Genomic DNA, 22,046 nt, shown 5'->3' with positions numbered 1-22,046 from the left:
AAAAAATGAGAACTGATACTTTGGCAAATTATTCAAAATTGGCATTTCTTCTTTGAAATATGCTATTTCCTAGTTATTTCACAGAATGTTACTGTATAAAAAACTGTATGTGAGAATTTAAAATTTTAATTGAGAACCCCGGTTAATTATAATATATAACTTTTGGCACGCTGCACATTATTGTCTTGAACGTTATATAATATAGTGTTATTAACTGGCTGTTTCTGTATTGGCACTCGTATAGATTCGAGGTTTGCTGTATTGGCCACGAGACCCATAGGCAGAGACATATAATGCAATTGTATTATATGTCTCTATCATAGGTGACTGGTCAATAATTATCAATAATTGCCCGCAAAACTGGACTTAATAAATTAAATCATTGCAGATCTAGAATGGTGAAAACAATTTTGAATGGTACACTTGAACTAAATCATTCCACAATCATGCAAAAACTGGCTTGAAAACTGACTGAGCACTTGTTTAAATCATTAAACTTTTGCTAATCACTGAAATAGAAAGTATGCAGCATCATAGCTCTATCTTATAATTTGGACTCGACGGCACTCAGTACAGTATAGTCTAAGATCCACTGACAAAGATCATCAGTCTTTTCAATGAATTTTGTTTTGACCAAAACTATTATGAATAGTCAATATAAAGTTAATCCTTTTTTAAGTTAGTACATTATAAACGTAGACAACTTTTAAGTTCTAAGGGACTTTAAATAAGTACATAGATTACTGTACAAAATACACACGGAATGACAAAAATATTTTTATTCACTTCCGTCTATTTCACATCCGGACACGCATTTTGCAAGCTGGCAACGAAGAAACTTGTTGTTGTGATATAATTTCCAGACAAAAAACGTATTCATAATGTCAGGAAATGGTAGAGGTGCTGCAAGAAACCCAAGCAAGTCGCCCCCATTTCTAATTATTGGACTTTTAGTGGCTTTAGCCATTTTAGGGTTCAATTACTGGAATTTATCATCATCAAACGGTTCTCTAAGTGCCACAAACATGGATTTACAAGATCAGATCCGGATTTTGACCTCGAAAAGACTGAATGAAGAGCAAAGTAAAAGAGATATTGAGAGAAAATACCAATTAATTGAACAAAGAATAGCCACAAAAGATTCTGAAATTAAAAAACTGCAGGAAGACGTTGATAAAAAGGGCGGTGATGTGGAACGAGCAGAAAATTTAAAGAAAGAGTGTGAAAAAAATTTGGTAATTTAAAAGTGTAGAATGAATATTTTTTTTGTTTTTTTTAACATTCTATGAAACCTATTTGCCTTTCAGCATATTTGTTCACTAAACAAATCATATTTGTTCACTAAACAAATCATATTTGTTCACTAAACAAATCATATTTGTTCACTAAACAAATCGTTGCATTTAAGGGCATACGATACAGTTACAGGGAAGGTAATGACGTTGCTAACGTAATTAATAAAACTGTAAATAGAGGATTTTTTTTAACTTTGATAAACATGCAGCAAAAAATTACGTATTTTCCTCAATTCATGAACACTTGATAAATATGAGTTATTTCTGAATAAAAAAATGCTAAATTTTTTAGGATCCTTATAAAATACAGAAATAACCGATTATTTAACAAAAAATAATTTGTGTTTATCTTTAATAAATAAAAAGTTATGTCTTTCTTTCGAAAAAGAAATTACGGCCACAAATCTGAATTTTGAGCAACTATACAAAAGTTCGACCTCATTTTACTCAAAAAGTAGCACATGAAGGTATATTTTTTATTACATATTTGATTTAATCAGGTAAAAAATAGCCTATATGCAAATTTTCACGAACTTGTAAATACAGTTACATGGGAGGTTATGACGTTGCTAATGTAAAATGTTATGTTCACGACGTCAAACTGTAACATATCGGGAAAAGATGCATTTTTCAACTGATTTTTGTCATTCAAACTGATTTAATTTGAAAACGAGTTCATGGACCCCTACTTTTCAAAACGACAATTTGCTTCATTTTGCAGGGAGATTATGTGACCCAAATTTTAAAAATCTGTAAATATAGGATTTTTTATAATTTTGATAAACATGCAGTAAAAAATGACGTGTTTTCCTCAATTCATAAACATTTGATAAATATGAGTTATTTCTGAATAAAAAAATTGCATATTTTTTCTGATACTGAAAAATATAGAAATTACTGATTATTTAACAATGTTTAACAAAAAAAAATTGTGTTTATCTTTTATAACAAAAAAATTATGTCTTTCTTTCGAAAAAGAAATTACGGCCACAAATCTGAATTTTGAGCAAATATGCAAAATTTTGTCCTCATTTTACTTAAAAAGTAGCGCATGAAGGTATATTTTTTATTACATGTACATATTTGATTTAATCAGGTAAAAAATAGCCTATGTGCAAATTTTCACGCAGTTGTAAATATTGAATCAAAACTCTATGGTATGCCCTTACATGCCTTAAGAGGTTGGTAAAGGGGGGTCCTGAAACAAAACACATGAAATAAAAATCTCAAAATTGTTGCACGGAGATTTTTTTTACAGAAATGGAAGCACGATAAAAAATGTTTTAAATATTAAGGAAAATTAAGTTATGAAGTAACATGAAAATAAATAAGTAAGGAGAGACACGAAGCAGGCACTTGGAACCAAACACAAGAAAACGAGAAATAAAATATCAAAACACGAAAACATGTGAAATAAAAAGGATGAAAACATTGCACGAAAATAATCCTTTACCATGTTTACCACTCTCCTTTAAGTATGTCTGCCTTCCTACATGCATATTTACACTTTTTTTGGTACAAAATGTATTAAGCTGAATTTTATCTTCAAATGACCTTAGAAATGTCTCCAAATAAATGAGTCTTTTTTTCATTTTGTTGTTGATTTTCTTGAAATTTATGTAAAGTAAGATACTTTGATGGGGTTATAAGTTTGAATATACATGTATGACTAAATTATATAATCTTCTGCTCATGAAATGTGCAAAACCTAAGTGTTAAAGGTAGTTTCATTTTTTTTTGGTGCATTTTTATACGACCGCAAATTTTGAAAAAATTTTCGTCGTATATTGCTATCACGTTGGCGTCGTCGTCTGCGTCGTCGTCGTCCGAATACTTTTAGTTTTCGCACTCTTACTTTAGTAAAAGTGAATAGAAATCTATGAAATTTTAACACAAGGTTTATGACCATAAAAGGAAGGTTGGTATTGATTTTGGGAGTTTTGGTCCCAACGTTTTAGGAATTAGGGGCCAAAAAGGGCCCAAGTAAGCATTTTCTTGGTTTTCGCACTATAACTTTAGTTTAAGTTAATAGAAATCTATGAAATTTTGACACAAGGTTTATGACCACAAAAGAAAGGTTGGGATTGATTTTGGGAGTTTTGGTTTCAACAGTTTAGGAATTAGGGGCCAAAAAAGGGCCCAAATAAGCATTATTCTTGGTTTTCGCACAATAACTTTAGTTTAAGTAAATAGAAATCAATGAAATTTAAACACAATGTTTATGACCACAAAAGGAAGATAGGTATTGATTTTGGGAGTTGAGGTTATAACAGTTTAGGAATTAAGGGCCAAAAAGGGACCCAAATAAGCATTTTTCTTGGTTTTCGCACCATAACGTTAGTATAAGTAAATAGAAATCTATGAAATTTAAACACAAGGTTTATGACCATAAAAGGAAGGTTGGTATTGATTTTGGGAGTTTTGGTCCCAACAGTTTAGGAAAAAGAGGCCCAAAGGGTCCAAAATTAAACTTTGTTTGATTTCATCAAAATTGAATAATTGGGGTTCTTTGATATGCCGAATCTAATGGGTGTATGTAGATTCTTAACTTTTGGTCATGTTTTCAAATTGGTCTACATTAAGGTCCAAAGGGTCCAAAATTAAACTTAGTTTGATTTTGAAAAAAAATGAATCGGTTGGGTTCTTTGATATGTTGAATCTAAAAATGTACTTAGATTCTTGATTATTGGCCCAGTTTTCAAGTTGGTCCAAATCTGGGTCCAAAATTAAACTTTATTTGATTTCATCAAAAATTGAATAAATGAGGTTCTTTGATATGCCAAATCTAACTGTGTATGTAGATTCTTCATTTTTGGTCCCGTTTTCAAATTGGCCTACATTAAGGTCCAAAGGGTCCAAAATGAAATTAAGTTTGATTTTAACAAAAATTAAATTCTTGGGCCTCTTTGATATGCTGAATCTAAACATGTACTTAGATTTTTGATTATGGGCCCAGTTTTCAAGTTGGTCCAAATCAGGATCTAAAATTATTATATTAAGTATTGTGCAATAGCAAGTCTTTTCAATTGCACAGTATTGTGCAATGGCAAGAAATATCTAATTTCACATTGTTGTGAAATAGCAAAATTTTTTTTTAATTAAAGTTATCTTTCTTTGTCCAGAATAGTAAGCAAGAAATATCTTATTGCAAGATTTTTTTTTAATTGGAGTTATCTTTCTTTGTCCAGAATCAACTTAAATCTTTGTTATATACAATACACAATGTATATTCACTTTTTACTACCAACTGATAAATTTAAATAATCTTTACCATTCAGTGATAACAAGCAGTTTTTTTACATCTTAATATTTTATGATGTATTTAAATGAGTAGTTATTGTTGCAAACTCCATTAGAATATTATAATTGAGATTAGTTTTGGAATAAGGGAAAGGGGGATGTGATTAAAAAATAGGGTTCAATTTTTCTCATTTGAAATTTCATAAATAAAAAGAAAATTTCTTCAAACATTTTTTTGAGAGGATTAATATTCAACAGCATAGTGAATTGCTCTAAGAGAAAACAAAAATTTTAAGTTCATTAGAACACATTCATTCTGTGTCAGAAACCTATGCTGTGTCAACTATTTAATCACAATCCAAATTTAGAGCTGAATCCAGCTTGAATGTTGTGTCCATACTTGCCCCAACCGTTCAGGGTTCAACCTCTGCGGTCGTATAAAGCTACGCCCTGCGGAGCATCTGGTTCATTTAAGAAATTGCAAATTTGAAGCTTTGAAAATAATTGTTTATATCTGTATAACATGTACATATTTTTTCAGCATCTTACTTATCTAAAGAAACTTAAGCTTTAAACCACAAAAAGAAGGAAACATGCTTAATTATTTGATTAAATTTGAGATTCTTTACCTTCATGACCTTGACATGTTGAAAATTCAATATAAATAGTCAACTAATGAAATACAAAATCTAGATTATAGTTTGATAAAAGATATAAAAACACCTTAAGAGTTGTTTGTTATACTCTAAAGACCACTAAAAAATCAAGAATCAATACATTCTGATGAATAGAAGCGGTAAAGTTATAATTTTGTATCAATTTTTATTGAGATATTTTTACCTTTTTTGCAAGAGTTATCTCCCTTTTCAATGCAAATCTCCTTAGGAATTTTAAATGGTGATTTTTTAAGTCTTCCTCAAGTAAGATTTTATGGGACTTTTTTCTGTGTACATTTGGGATATAATACTAAAGATTAAAACTGAAAAAAATCTTCTGTTGCAATTACTTTCAGGTTAGGGCTAAATTTATGCTAGATTGACTGGACTATGTGTGAAATATCTGAGTAACCGTGAACAAATTTGCATACAATTTACATAACAAGTGTAAATACATCTATCTATATAATATAAATGACCTGGAAAGGAAAATTGTTGCTTTAAGTTAACACAGATACATGCTGGGTTAAATTTACATTTAAATTTTAAATTTGAGAAAGCTTATTTCAACTTTATCAAAAAAAATTATAAGTTTTTATACCTCAATTCTGATTATAAGTATGTTTTTTTAAATATCCTTTATTCGTGTCAACGTCATTGTCCTTTAAATTTTGTAATTCTCTAAATCATGTTTGTTAATTTGAAATGCACATGATACATTTTTTTAATTAAAACTACAAATATTGATTTTCTTCTTTTACACATGTATCATCATGGTCATGTGAATATTGCAAAGGTAAACAGAAAAAAAAATCATCAAATATGTTTTTATTTTTATAATGTGTTGTCATAATTAGGGAATTATAATTTTGATTAAATTACTATACATAACATACAATTTATTCAATGTTATACATTGTAAACAATCTTGTTAAAATTAAATAAATACCCCAAGGGCATGAAGGGGACATGCATATGTCACCCATTCTTCAAAAGATAATAAGGTGGAAAAAAATTGTGTTAATATCTGAATAATTTAAATTACATACATGTATTATTATAATTAGGGACATTAATATATGTTTTAACATGACCTAAGCTCAGCTTAAAATACATGTAAAAGATAAATACATAACGAAACAACAAAGGACAAATATTGTTGAATAGTCATTTTTCTTAAACATTGTTGTAATGTATTGCTCCCTGAACCTAGTAAAATGTTCATTCTGATTACATGTACATACATGTACAACATGTACTACAAATGGAATTTTTTAGTGACCTTGACTTTGTCGTCCATGGCTTGCACCTTTTTGGGCATTTAAATAATTAAATATAAGTACATAAAAGGGTATTTGTACATGGAATAATGCTTCTTTCCATTGCGATAGTTGCCAAAAGTTCTTCTACGACATGTAGGTGTATGTAAACGTCATTTTAAACGAGTCTAAATTGAAAACTACGTTCAAACCTATGATTGCGTTGGATAAAAACTGCAATTTTTACACGTGTGCATGTAAAACAAATTTCGTTGTAGAAGGGTCTATAAACAGCACCAACAACATTTTCCAAAAGACAAAAAAAGTGAATTCGAAAAAGTATATTTAAACATAACGCATTTGACTAACAGGTCGAACAACTGATGTTCTTTAACCCTGCTGACTGCCATTGGCCATTGGCCATTGCCAAATAAAATTGATCACAAGATGTAACAAAATGGATCTTAATATAAATTTAATACTAAACAGAATTTGTTTTTTTAACTTGGGGCAACGATGTTATGCCACAAATGTAAATGCCTTATAATACACTTAAAAAAGATAATTAAAGCCGCCCGCAATCAGACTCAAAAATAAGATAATCATGAGATGAGACATCTTTAATATTATATTTTTTAATGATCTTTTTTTGGAACAAAATCTTTACAATATGCAGATACTGCTTGGCATTTATGTATAACAGTGGTGGATCCTGAAATTTTCATAAAGGGGGAGGGGACGTCATGCTGCAGTGATTCCCTATATAATCAACCAATTTTCCCCACAAAATGGCATGGGGGGCCAGGCCCCCTGAAAAAAACCTTTAAATCCACCTCTGTATAAATCACATACAAAAAGAAAGATATTAAATGATGGAGAAACCTATTAAATCAACATACATTGTACATTTACATATAGTTTAAATGTATACATGTAAGTCATGTAAGTACAGCTGCTGTTCTTTAATCAAATACAAACACTTTTATATCTCCTTTTTAACATCTGTTGTACTTTATATCATCATGATCATGTATCATGTGTATATATTGATTGTACAATCAATTTTGTCAATATTTTATAGTATACATGTACATGATGTATTACTGCGATATGCAAATTCAGATATTACCGCATAATATGCTACAGGGTTATAATCGCAGCAGGATTTTTCTGAATATCACAAAAATTAGAATTGCATTTTAGTCTAAAATGACAACATTACAATCATAAATGCATGCAATAACTTCTGAATTTACAGTATATACAAACAAACAGTTTCTTGAAATCTTGAAAAGCAGACTGATGTAATTTACTAGATATATATCAAATCAAATTTACGGAAATGTAAAAATGAAAGTATAAGATTTATGGTCATGAAAGATAATACAAATGTAACATGTATACAAATGTATAAAGTTCCTTCATATGAGAAGGTTCCAAATGGAAGTACATTGTATAATATTACAGTATTTGTACCTAACAGAATAATGGGTATGGAGAATATTGTTTCAACTGGCAACAGATATATATAGTAATTATGGCATTGCTTATTTATAACAAAGTTTCCATGTGAATTTCAGTAATTTGGAGCAAATATATGACATGTAGTCATGTACATGTAGGTTGTGAATTTCTGAATGCATGTCACATGTTATATGTTGTAACATTTTTCATGTTTATACAAAATACCCTTGAGGGTGTTAAAGCATGGTTAATACAAGAAGAAAGTTTTCAATAATTAAGAAAGGGGCTTTTCATATAATAAAGCACGATACAGACAGCATTCATTGATAATTAGTTAAGAAAGGGGCTTTCCATATATGCAATAATTTGAATAAATATACAATACATGTTCTTTGTCCGAAAGAAACAGGACAAAAAGCATGAAAAGTAAAGCTTGCCAAGGTTTTTCTCCTGTAATGTATACGTAGCAAGTACAAATTAAATTTTAATCATACAGGTATTGTAGCCTAATCTGCCTACACTTTTCTTTATATATATATACATGATATATCTTTATCATAAATTGTATTCCATTTTCTTTTCAGCAACAATGTGAGGATAACAATACTGGTATCCAAACTCAGTTAGAAGCAGTCAAAGGTGAGCACAAAATAATTTTGGATTCATTGATAATTGTTTTGATGATGGAAGACCAACTTTAATGGATTTTAAAATTGAGAAGGGGACAACCTTGAATTTAGATACCCTAGAAATACCAAGGAGAAAGTTCAGAAAAGGTTGATTTTGGGTCCCAAATTTTAAGCACAAACTTGATAAATAGATGTGTAAGAAAGCGATGAATAACTTTTATAGTCCAGCTTTTTATACAACCACAATTTTTTTGTGGGGGGGGGGTTCATTTAATGCTATGATGGATCTCTATGAAATTTTACAAGAAGGGTCAATTCCACAAAAGGAAGGTTGGGATTAATATTACAAGTGTAAAACCATTTAAGTGAGGAAACAACAGTCTAATCTATATTATAAGACTAGAAACACTTATGAACCACATCAACATACAAAAACTATTGAATATCAGACTTAGGACAGGTGCAAACAATTGGGTTTTATATATAATATTGTGTCTAAACTTGGAACTCTGCAGTCGTATCTGGCTGCACTCACCAAAGCATTTGATCTTATAAAGCATTTAAATATACATCCCAAAAATAGAGGTTTAGGAGAGAGTTGACAAATTCATTTGAATTTTACCTTTGTACAGGTAGATGACTCTTGGCCCCTAAATCAAATCTACTTATTTCATTCTTCACTGTTTTAGTGCTGACAGCATGGAGACCTTTCCTTTAGTTTTTTATACGTTTATTACACATGAGATAGTGATACACTTATACATAACAGTCATTACCCTTTCCTCCATGTCCTCCATGGATTTTAGTAAAAAAAAATCATCAGGTTTAAAGTGTTAATGCATTCTGAAATTGAATATTTCATCAATAAATTTCAAGTCAGATATTCTCACAAATCTCCTTTTCATATTGGATTCAATTTATTTTAAGTCTGATGCAGACATTTTGGAGTCAAAAGTGTTTCAATTGAACTACTACACCGGTGTCAAAAGGCCTCATTATGAAGAAAAAGGGGTGGCGTCAAAAGGCGTCATTATGGAGGAAAGGGATAACTGATTATGATGCACAATTTACTGTATACAAATACTTTATCAATTTTGTTTACAGATGAAGTTAAGGAGCTTAAAAATCAACCAAATGTTTCAACACAAAACTGTGACAGGTAAGATACAATTATAAATAAAAGCATTTATCACATGTTTATTGAAGATTTCATGAAGTGTAAAAATGATTACATTGTACATGTTTAAAATATTTATGTATGAAAGATTTCAATGCTATTGAAACAGCTATACTTATTACGCACACATATAGTGGCCTTTAAACAGAAAAAGAGTTGCAATAAATATAGAATCATATTTGATGAGACAAGTGCCAAATTCTTTGACAAGTATTTGCACATGTTTTTAGTGAGCATTTTTGTTTTGGGAAAATGATGAGACTTTTCTAATCATCAACCTACAACCATTTCTTAAAACAACAATTATGTTTAGATTGAAGTACTCATTGATATTATAAATATATCGTTGTTTTATAAACGACAACTTCACATACTACATTTGTGTAGGTCGAATTTTTAATTTAAACATATTTTATTGTTCAAAATGACAAAAGGATCAGACACAAGTTTTACAACTTAGTAACGTCATCTCCGAATTTTTGTTCAATGAGCATGATAAATTCTTGATATTGTCAGTGATTTTTGCTATTAATAATGTTCGAAATATTTGACAGTTATCATTTTTTTTCAAATTTACTGCAGTTTGGCAAACATTATTTTTTTTCAGCCAATGTAAGGAACAGGTTAAGAAGTTATATTCTGAAATGTTCCAGAAGGTTGGAGCAGCACCTATACAACAGCTGATCAATGCTGGGATTGATGTGGGAGATGATATAAAGATACAAGTACAGTAAGTGTTACAGCAACTGGAGAGGAACATTGGTGGGTTGCTGTCTAATTGACATATATCCACAGAAACAATAATATATACAGCGAAACCTGGCTAAACCTAATCCTGTATAAACCAAACATGTTCTTAAGCACCAACATCTCAAATTGTATGCATTGTGAACCTGATAAAAACGAACATTGGCCAAAACCAAACAAAATCTTAAGTCCTGAAGAGGTTTGGTTTAAACAGGTTTCACTGTAATAATGATTCTGGAATTTTGTTTAAGCAGAGTTATGTAGTTATTTAATGCATTGCTGTACCAAGGAACATTTTTGCTAAATTTACCCCATATTGTTAATATAACACATATATATAAATATATATACACTAACCTTTTTGCTATTTTCTTTCGTGTGTAAATAATAAATTGTGAAATATTTTACTCACTAATCTCAAGGTCAGAGATACAAAATTCCAGGTTATGTCCCCTGACAGAACACTGTTAAACTTTTACAGGCAAGCAGCGGGTGCAGGAGGTCAGAAGCAAATTCAGCCTCCAAATGCAGGGGAAAAACCTGCTCAACAGCAAACAGGTCAACAACAACAAGGTCAATCACAACCAGGTCAACAACAACCTGTTCCACCACAAGCAGATCAACAACAAGCAGTTAAAAAACAGACAGCAAATAAACCAGAAGAAGAGATAGGTAAATGGCATTAAGTATATATACCAGTAGTTTAATCAGTTGAATCAGGATCATTATGCAGCAATTGTACCAAATAAAATACAAAAATTAAACCAGAAGAAGAGATAGGTAAATGGCATTAAGTATATATACCTGTAGTTTAATCAGTTGAATCAGGATCATTATGCAGCAATTGTACCAAATAAAATACAAAAATTAAACCAGATGCATGTTCATGAAAAACTTTGATAATTTAGTGTATACATTTTTATACATCATATGTGAACATGCATGAAAAAATATAAATACTCATCAGAATATGAACCATAGAAAATGACATGTACATGTATTCATACACATTTTTCATAGAATTATCTCTGCATTGACTCATATATTATGCATGTAGTGTATCAAATAGGCAAAGAAATATAAAATATGTCATGCTGTTAATTATTATCAAGAAAAAAGAATATGGAAAATAAGTAATTCATCCAATGTTTTCTTTACTTAAAAATGTAACTATGTTTCTGACTACAAATCTACCTTATTTTATTCTCCATCCTGAGTTGACTTGATAACTAGTTAATGAAAATCTGACACAGTTATGCTCATTTACCTTTATTGAGGGTTTTAATTATATCTCTTTAATGCTAAAAGGCTGTTGATCTTAATTTTAGGGAAGATAGGAATAGTACTGAAATCTGAAATTTTCCCATAAAAAACTTTTAAGTCCCTTTACTTTTCATCCAATTCAACAAGGCAGTGTTCTATAACAAAGAAATAAGATAAATATATTCAATTTTATAACAAATACTGATAAACTGGCTAGGACTCAAAATGTCAAAATTATCCTTAAAAACTCTTATCTCTCCACCAAATGCATAGATTTTACTTTTAAACCTTGGTTGTTACAAGAAAAATTTCAGGTCAATGATGTCAAACTGTGGTAACCAAATTTATTTTTTGGTGTTTACATATACTTTAATTTTGAAAGTGCTGACCTCGATGGAAAAATATCACAACATGGGGCAACACGACTTTAATTTTGAGAAAAAATCAATGTGTAATTGGTTGTTGAGATTTGATGATTTTATCACAATTGAAAGAATTATATTTGCTCGTTTCTGTTTTTTCTTACAAGAATCCATTAAAATGCTAGGCTTATAGTTAGCTATGCCAGACACATTGTTTATCTACATAAAACTCTTCAGTTAAATGGTGGCAGGCCAAATCACAAATGTTTTTTTCAATTTTTGAAGAATTCATGCAAAAATATTTAGAAAACAAAAGAGGTTAAAAATGGTTTTTTTTGTTTTTTTTTCATGTATTAAAACAAGTTAAAGGTACCTCAGTTGTATGCACGATCTGTGACCTGATCTATTCGCTGTGACTTGACCTTGAATTGAATTTTTGTTTTAAGGATTTACTCATTACTGATACTGCCATTGCTTCCATTAAACATACTCAAAAGTCATGCTTTTTATCCTTGTAGTTCTTATAATTATTATGCTAGTTTTTAGTTTTATACCTGTTCTTTTGAAATTATTCATATACTGTGAATTCATTTATTTTTTTTTGGTACCAATTTTCTTGGTTTGAGTACTTGCTTATTCTTATAAACTCAAATTCATGGTTTTAGTGAAGTTCGCATTCATTCTGTATGAAAATTTGCAATTCCTTGAATATTTTAATTTGTAGTTCCCCTGTACCCACAAAAATGTGTATCCAACGAATATTAATGAATCCACAGTATGTGTACAGGAAACATTTTAAGATTCCTGAACGTTGAATATAATTAAAACTCAAAAAAACCTTTACGTGAATCAGAAATTCTCATCAATATTGTTATTTATTAATTTCTTATTAATTTTAAAGAAGGATCAGAAGGACAAGGTAAGGCTCCAACAACTGGATTAGTAAACACATTAGTAAGCTTAAAGGACAAGCTAAAAGAGGGAGTACAATCCCTCTCTCAGGAAACAATTAAACAAGGGTTTGAAACCCTGAAAGAAAAAACTGATCTGAATAAAATATCTCAAGATAAAGTGAAAGAGGGATTGCAATCCTTATCTGTGAAAGCTGGTCAACAATTGCATGAAATACTTAATCAGACCCACGAAGGCATCAAACAAGGTCTTAAAAAATCCCAAGAAATAGCGGGGCTTATATATGGAGGTGAGGGGAAATTGCATGATTCATCTAATAAAACTCAAGACATAAGTGAAAACAAAAATAACACCCTTGTAGGAAAGGACAATCCTCAGCAACCAAATACTAAGGTAGATGGGACAAACCAAGAAAAAGCTGAAAATAAAACTGTAGGAGAAAATGTTCCCAAATCAACAGGAGATGTCAAGGAAATGGAACAAAAAGATAAAAAGACTGAGGTTAAAGAAACCACTGCACCAGGACTTAAGGATGGTGTACAGAAAGAGAATGTAGCCAAGACTGTAAAAGATGATGATCAGGGTGCGACATATGATGATGAAGATGATGATGGCAAAGACACAGGGGATAAGGCGGTGGAGGTAGTAAGAGGCCTGCATGTTTTAAGTTTTCCCATGAAAATCAACACTAAATAAGTTTATATTATTTTGGGAAATCAGTGCATGTACATTTGTCAACCATGTTTTTTTAAAATATATTATACAGTATAGAGTAATTGTGTTTTTATTTCACAATAAATACCTTTTGTTTGTGTATTTGATCTATTTTTTGCTACATACTGATTTCCCAATTCATATGTAAAAACTATTGTGTTGATGTAAAACTTCTATTTCTAAAAAAACTATAAAATTAGTAAAATTTGTGTCAGGGGTTAATTTCATTTACTGTTAAAAGTCATATGAAACTTCAAGTTAAAAAAAAGTTGTGTTCATATACCTTTTCTCAAGAAAATTCTGTTTTTTCCAAATTTAGAAGAAATTTACTTTTCAGTTTTGTGACCTTTTTTGTAAAAATCTGGTGATCACAATACACATGGATCTGTCATTGAACTTAAGTATTGTCTAATTGAACATGTTATATACATGCTCAATATCCATGCTTCTTTGTTGATTGTTTACTATACAAGTGATAACAAATAAACTACAGCTTCAAAGCACGTCAATTAATTAGCTGCCATCTTTTCACATTATAACAGACAGAAAGATTTTTTTTACAATTTTAGAAATGATATGGATGCTTAAAAATTATAAAATCATTAACAGAAGACTAAGTTTATGATATATACATGCATTGGTTCAAGAATTGGATGAACATTATGTTCACCAGTCACTCATTTCATATGACTTTAATATATTTCATACCTAGTTGCATGATACAATTAGTTTTGATAGGTTTGGTGATGATAGAAAATATAAATCTCATGTTGCCATAAAAAGTGTTTGTTGAGAGAAAACAGTTTCTTTATCCATATTTATGATAGGATCAATCTTTTATCTGATCTGGGCAAGAATACTGTGGATTCATTTATTTTCGTGGGTACCAATTTTCGTAGATTGAGTAAACTTACACTTTCATGGATATTTAAGGTCATGTTTTTTTTATATTGTCTGTATACAAGTGTATGGAAAATTTGTAATTTTTTGAACATCTAAATTTCTGGTTCACCTGTACCCAGGAAATCCATGAAAATAAAATCCATGCTTCTGTGTCATAGTAATGCTGCCTGTAGTGTGTCTAGAATCCTTGGCACAGCTAGGCTGTATATTTTAAAGACAACATTATTTATATCAATTTATTCAAATAGATGGGGAAAATTATAGATCTACAAATCACAGTTACAAGATAATCAATTAAGTTCAATATACCAGAAACCATGTACATTACAAATAAACAGCTTCACAAAGTTTTATGAGAACTACTGAAAGTGTTTTTGAGTAATTGTCAGAAAACTGAAAAAAGTCCCCCTTTTTTTAAAATGAATAAAACCCCATAATTAGGAAAAATAAAATCTAAAATTTATATTAATGAAAAGGAATCTCATTTCAATAGACATAAACGATTCCACAAAATGGCTTGCAAATTGTTAAATGCAATTTTGAGTTATTGTTAAACATGACATGTTATCAACGGACGGACGGATGTATAAAAATATAACCAATATAAAGAAAGAGCTACATATTACTTACTGTATTTGGAATCAATAATATTAATTGCATGATGGTATACTCATTAGAATATTTTTTACTATTATTCATAAAAGTCATAAATGAAAATATTTATTATTCATATAAGTCATCAATGAAAATTAGAATAAATAGACTTTTCAGATGGGATAACAGTGGCAGATCCAAGAGGGAGGGGAAGGGTCTTGGGGTTGGAACCCCCTATTTTTTTTGGTTGATCAATCCATTTAAAGGAGACGTATGGTTGGAACACCCCCTCTCCCCCCCCCCCCCCCCCCCCCCCCAAAAAAAAAGAAAAAATGTTTTACAATTAGAAAGCAAAAACTTTTTCAATGTGAGTTTCCCCCTAAAATATGTGGTGACAGTTGGGGAAACACATTTTCTGGAACATCATGAACAGTGTTTAGATTTTGTTGTAAAAAAAAACACTTTAACTAACAGTCTAACACATACATTTTATGTTATACATTTTTGTACCTTTAAAATGCACACAAAAGTATATGTAATTTGATTGTTCAACTGTTCAACAAAGCATGTTTTTATCACAATATATTCAACTTGATAATTTTATAGCTAAAATACCAGTTTGTAAGAAAACCTTACCAGTTTTCATTTATTTCCAAATTTCTTCTTTAAAATTTCATTTTTCCTTGAAAACCAGGAACAAAACTGTTGTTTTATTTCATGATTATCAAAGATCTCATCTTGTTCTGTAAAATATCACAAAATCACAAAAATTACAATATATCATGAAGACTGGCCTAAAATTTTTATACTATGTACGTAACCAACTGAAGAAGTAAGGTGAAGTTAGTCTCAAACTTAGATTCTAATACATGTAGTATAATATATTTACAAGATTTTTTCAATTGAAATTCATTTGCTTTAAAGTATTATTTACATTTTCTTTTTATAGGCAAATAAAGACATTAAATTTGCACCTAAAAAGGTAAGTGTACCTATCTGAATGATAAAATAAAATGTTGTAGTATTATGAATCAATATGTGAAAATTCTTTTGGAGAAAGATGCAGATCAGTTTAATTTGACCACCAAAAACTTAATGCTTTGCATGTCACATTTCACTTCCTCCATTTCTATAAGACAGTAAATTCAGACCTGTATCAATTGGAATATTGTGTCTATGTTTGACCCAAATGTTCAGGGATGGACCTCTGTGGTTGTATTCAGCTGCGCTCGGGAAGCAATTTATTTCTGTGTATTACATTTCATTTATAGTGGCTTCAGAGTAAAATATTAAAAAGCAACCAATAACAAGTCAGTGTAAATGGTGGATGGGTTTATTTTAGTTATTCCAAATCATCTACCTGTTCAAATCATTTCACTTTACATTTCATAGATATACTGTATAGCGGGTTATTTTCGCTAGTATAAAATTTTGCAATGCTATTTAATAAGGTATACAAAATATTTTGGCAGATTCAAAACTTTTATCAATGCCTTTACATGTGCACTTTTAAATTTGGCGGAATTTATTTTTGCGATTTTGTTCTTCCAGTGAAAATAATTAAAAATTTGCACCTAGTGAAAATAACCCGCTTTATGGTATCTTTAAATCTCTTTTACTAATTTTTGATGTGCAAATGATTGATAAATAGATCTCTAATATGTTTTCTGAAAATTTAATAGCTTTTGTTATATCATATTTTTACTAGACAGATGATGACAGTATCGATGCCTTAAGAAGAAATTTGAACAATGGAGCACAATAGAAAACAGTAAACAAGGAATCAGCATAATAAAAGATACCAGTTACCACATTAATGAAATTGAACTAGTATGATCTCATTGTGTAATTTTGAAAATAACACATTTTATTGAAACATTCCAAGTTTAGGAAATTTAGAGTCTTTTGGTAACTGAATAATTGAGATATGTTTCAAATAATGTCTTTTCCTGACCAAGACATTCAGGAAAACATTTTTAGATTAAGAATATTTTGATTAAATTTGTTTGATGAATGAATATATTTCTTCTGCAAAGAAGTAAATCAAGCTTTTTCTAATAAAAGGTGTTCCTAGCCCTCAGGAGGAAGATAAAAGTTAACACATATAAATATGTTTTATTAACACGTCTAAACTGTTTAGTATGGCAGTAGTAGAATAATTTTTAATGATATGTTTTTATCTTTTTGGGCATTCATTGAAGTATTTTGGAAATTGCAGAAGAAATAAGATTCATTTTGAAAATAAAAGCCTTATCGGACAAGCTAGGTGCAAATTCAATAACGATCATATCTATTAAATAAATATAGCAAATTAATACGATTATATATACACGAATGTATACATTAACATTGTATATGAACAATTATGTGATTATCAATTCTCCAGAGCAATATCAGTTTAATCCTAAATTCAGAGAAAACAAATTTGTTCTCTGCTTTCATCTTATTTGTGTAATAAATACTCCCCATCAAGCTTGTCATGAGGGAAATAATTTATTGTTTTGTTCTGATCATGTCATAATATCTTGTTCTCTTCTTACAGAAAAGCAGCGTTAACAGCTTTTTGGATAACTCTTATTATTGAAATTTAGAAAAGGTTTTTTGTTTTCATTTCACTTGGTTTTAATAGATAAACAATGATAAATATTAAAGTAAATGAATAGTTTACATAAAACCATCATAAAATCCTGTACCTCAATTCCATTTGTAATTATACTTGTGTTTTTAATTTTCATTCCTTTATTTACTTAGATTAAAAATATAAATTAAATAAGCTAAAAATTCAGTACCACGTTTATTTAAGGTTTCTTTTGTTGTCAGAAGTGAACAAGAATTATAAATAGAAAAATGACGGCTTATTTATGCAAAATATGTGATGTGGCCTTTTACTTTGTACATACAATGTATATAGTCTTTGTAAGAAAGTATGCTACAAAGATTGTTAAAAACAATTGTTGATTTAGAGGGAGATAATCCTTGGTAAAATTTAGTTAAAAGTAGTGTCTTTTCTTACAAAGACTATATTGGTGAATTGATAAGTCAATGTGAAATTATTGTTTCTATATTTATTATTTGGTTAAGTTATTGAAGTGAAATATTGTGGGCTTTTGGTATTTGATAACCATATATCATTACTTGGGAAAATAGAAAATTTTATAGGTTAAAAACTTAAAAGGTTTTGAGTTGTCAAGAGTCATGCATTCTGATATTTATATATTACATGTAACAGGCTATTATTTGAACTTGGAATTATTTTTAATTATGGAATTGCATAAATTCCATGTTCATTTGGTATTATAATCTTTTGAGTGATTAATAACACTTTCCATACAATACATTTTGGTTAGATAGTGTTGTGCGCGGCACAGTACATTCTATTGAAAATAAACTATTCAGTACAGAATAAACATGGAATTTATTAAAAGTTTCAATAACAAGAAATCAAGCAAATTCCATAATTGAAAATAATTCCAAGTTCAAATAATCGCCTGTTATATGTTGTTTGCACATTGAGAGAAGTTTTAATGAGCCATTGACTACAGTTTATGATCAAAATTGTATTTTGTTTATAGAAAAGAATTGGAAATGATATACAAATAACATATCAGTATTTTTGGATATTTCTTTAGTTCAGTTTATTTATATGCAATTCATTGTTGTAGATATTTTTTGATGTACTAATCCTGTAAATGTCTTGTATTTATACCATGTTTTAATGGAACTTGATCACTATCAGAACTGACAATTCTTGAAGAAGAAAAATATGAAAAAAAATTGTCTTTTCTGCAATTCAGCAAATGAAATGTCCTTCAACGTGAGAGAAACTCAGAATTCATGATTTGAAGGATTTTAATGTGTTAAAATGTTGTAATATACATAGCATTGTATCAAACTTGTACCAATAGTTTATCAAATGTATGAACAAATGATTCTCTCCGTATTCTATACTCATTTATATCTATTGAACAAAATTTTATTGGATAATATATACAGAATCTTTAACTATGCATTTTCCTGTCTTTTTGTGTTGAATGTTAAGTTGTTTGTTTATATAGTTATTTTTATATTCTGTGTTAGTGTTGATTGTGATATAATGTACGGTCCCAATAATCCCCCTCCCATTTTATTATTTTTAATTCATTGTCAGTTGAAAATTCAAATCACGATTTCACATTTAACATTTATTAGCATTTGAAAAAATTTATCAGTTTTGACTCTACCAAACATTATACAAATGAATATTATTCAATTAGAGGAAAAAAAAGTGGACTTAAGCAAATTTTATTTCTTGTTTTTATGTTATAAATACCCAAAAAATCTTTTTGATTTTGAGTGGACAAAAAATATCTGTTGCCATATTTTTTAGGGATTTTTTTTTTTATTATTATTAGATGTTACAAATGTCAACTGAAAAATGTATTTTCTTGCACCCATTTTACAATTCACTACTTTTCAACAGAACAATCAAATAAAAAACTACCAGACATAATCCAATTTTATAATTTGGTTCTATCTTAACTTTGACTTACAGTGTGTCTATCCTATATATTGAAAAAAATATTGTCCATCATCATTGCATATTTTAAGGAGTAAAACTCTGTTCACTTTCAGTGGTAAATTCATTGTCATTCCATTCATATTGTCTCAAGTTACTGACCAGAGATATAATCTTTTTTTATATCGTTATTGCGTAAGAAGATAAAAAAAAAATACATTCCATATTTTTTGTATTGAAGTTTGATAGCTTACAATGAAAATTTTATTGAGTACAATATATGTGTTAACCATAAAAGAAAATTGTAAAATCTTGCAATAGCACCTGAAATTTTAATATTGGAAAAATGTTTCAATAGGACTCTTGATGAGATTTTAAGGTACATTTGATGTTTTGAACTATGTTATTAACCAATGGAACCAAAAACTCTTTTCTAAAACAAATCATTTGCTCAATGTGTTCATAGAACTACGTACATTTTAGAGGATTAAAATGAAAATTTTAAACCCATCTCTTATATTATCATTATTGAGATAATTAAATATCATGATTTTTACAGAGAGTTGTTTTTATCTGTGATGAGAATCATCGCTGTTTAGAGGGAAAGAGAAAAAATGTTTACATTTCATATTATCTAAAATATACTTCTTAATATGTTAGTTATATTCATTATGATCGTCGGTGGGTGCTTCACTTGGCAGATATACTAGTACTGTTATTTATTTATGTTATCATTTTTGCTATGTGGGGAAATCCATTTGTAATAGTTGTATTCATTTGTGGGTTTTGAATTTTATTATATTTTTTTCACTGAATATAGAAGACAATAAAACTTAATGGTTGATTTGTTTGTTTTTATTTTCTTTAATAAATGATACTTTTCTCATCATATCCTTTTGACCTTTAATAAATTATTTTAGAAAATGTTGAATATTATTCTGATATCTGCATCTCTGTCTGTCTAAAATTCACTAAGTAATCAGTTTTTAGTCCTGCTTGAAGATATTGATTCAATATTTGTTATATAGTTTCACCATGAAAAGTTACAGATCAAAATCAATTTTTGTTCTGGTCTGATGTTATGTACAGAGTTATGGTCCTTGTACTAGGAAATTCACTCAAAATATTCAGTTTTTCATACTTATTTCATCATACTTAAAGATATTGATTTGATAATTGGTGTATACTTTAATCATGACAAGTAACAGATTAATTATGGAATCATGTTCTGGTCTGATGTTTTGTACAGGGTGGACTAGGAAAATCACTCAAATTATCAGTTTTCCTTATTTTTTTGTCATACTTCAAAGATATTGATTTGATAATTGGTATATAGTTTAATGATGACAAGAAACAGATGAAGTTGGAATCTGGTCTAAAGATTTTGTGTAGATTTATGGTCCTTTGACTTTTTTCCACATTTGTTTTCATCATGCTTGAATATATTGACTTGATATTAGTGATATAGTTTACACTATGACAAATTTTAGATCAAGTTGGCATTTTGTTCTAGTACAATGAATTTTTAAATATAAGGAGACTTTGTATTGCTAGGCAATACTCATTGAATGCTTGTTTGATTTGACTTCAAACTCTGATGGATAATTGATCATGGTGTCTATATATCACCATGTGATAGCCGATTCTGTTTATAAGGAAATCATGCCTCCTTCACTGTAAATTGTTTTACCTTTTCTGAACCTAACTCTTAAATGGTTTACACTATTACATGAAACTAATTTTAAACGCTGCAAATTACAATCAGATGGCGCTTACTCAACTCATGGATGAAAGTTTTTATGTTAAAACTAGTTTGAACCTCACCACATTTCACACTCTGAAAATCAACTGCACTTTACTTCTTTATATCAAAAAATGACATCAACCAAGACATCTACAATTCCTACTGGTCGAAGAACCAAGAACACCACAGTTCTACCTTCTACACATAACTTTTGTGAATGGTTTACCACCAGGCAGACCAATAATTAGTGGCAACTATTGCCCTACTGAAAAAAATATGTAGCTTTGTAGAAGACATAAACCATTTGTACCTCTTATAAAGTCTTTTGTTAAAGACACTTCTGACTTTATCAACAAGGTTGAATGCATTAAAAATTTACCAGAAGATACTATTTTAGCAACAAGTGATTTTACCTTGTTATACACCAACATTCCAAACCAAGAAGGTTTGGTTTCCAAAAGCCTACATTCACACAAAGCATCTTATCAAATATTCAACAAAGGGCTATTACAACTTCTTGAATAAGTCCTTCTGACACTGGAACAATTTAACTTTTAACAATAGAACTTATCTACAAGTCAGCGGCACAGCT

The 22,046-nt window shown here is 29.4% G+C and overlaps 1 protein-coding gene across 1 annotated transcript; it reads left to right on the top strand.

The window, feature by feature from the left end:
* The first annotated feature begins 798 nt into the window (after positions 1–798).
* On the top strand, positions 799–20,552 carry LOC134715544 (Golgi membrane protein 1-like). The gene is made up of 8 exons (XM_063577786.1): positions 799–1,235; positions 8,499–8,553; positions 9,648–9,702; positions 10,328–10,450; positions 10,949–11,139; positions 13,366–13,646; positions 16,165–16,197; positions 16,924–20,552. The coding sequence occupies exons 1-8, from the start codon at positions 882–884 to the stop codon at positions 16,978–16,980; spliced, it is 1,149 nt and encodes a 382-aa protein (XP_063433856.1). The 5' UTR covers positions 799–881; the 3' UTR covers positions 16,981–20,552.
* Positions 20,553–22,046: the final 1,494 nt, after the last annotated feature.

Source organism: Mytilus trossulus, chromosome 4 (genome assembly GCF_036588685.1).
Source record: "Mytilus trossulus isolate FHL-02 chromosome 4, PNRI_Mtr1.1.1.hap1, whole genome shotgun sequence".
Lineage (NCBI taxonomy): Eukaryota > Metazoa > Mollusca > Bivalvia > Mytilida > Mytilidae > Mytilus > Mytilus trossulus.
The sequence above is the reverse complement of the archived record's forward strand: the minus strand, read 5'-3'. Positions and strand labels throughout refer to the sequence as shown.

Bases quoted from the DNA above. Each gene is read 5' to 3' on its own strand.
- LOC134715544 (XM_063577786.1), top strand. From the start codon at position 882: ATGTCAGGAAATGGTAGAGGTGCTGCAAGAAACCCAAGCAAGTCGCCC. The intron at 1,236-8,498 runs GTAATTTAAAAG...TTTTCTTTTCAG, and splicing joins AAGAGTGTGAAAAAAATTTG to CAACAATGTGAGGATAACAA. The intron at 16,198-16,923 runs GTAAGTGTACCT...TATTTTTACTAG, and splicing joins TTAAATTTGCACCTAAAAAG to ACAGATGATGACAGTATCGA.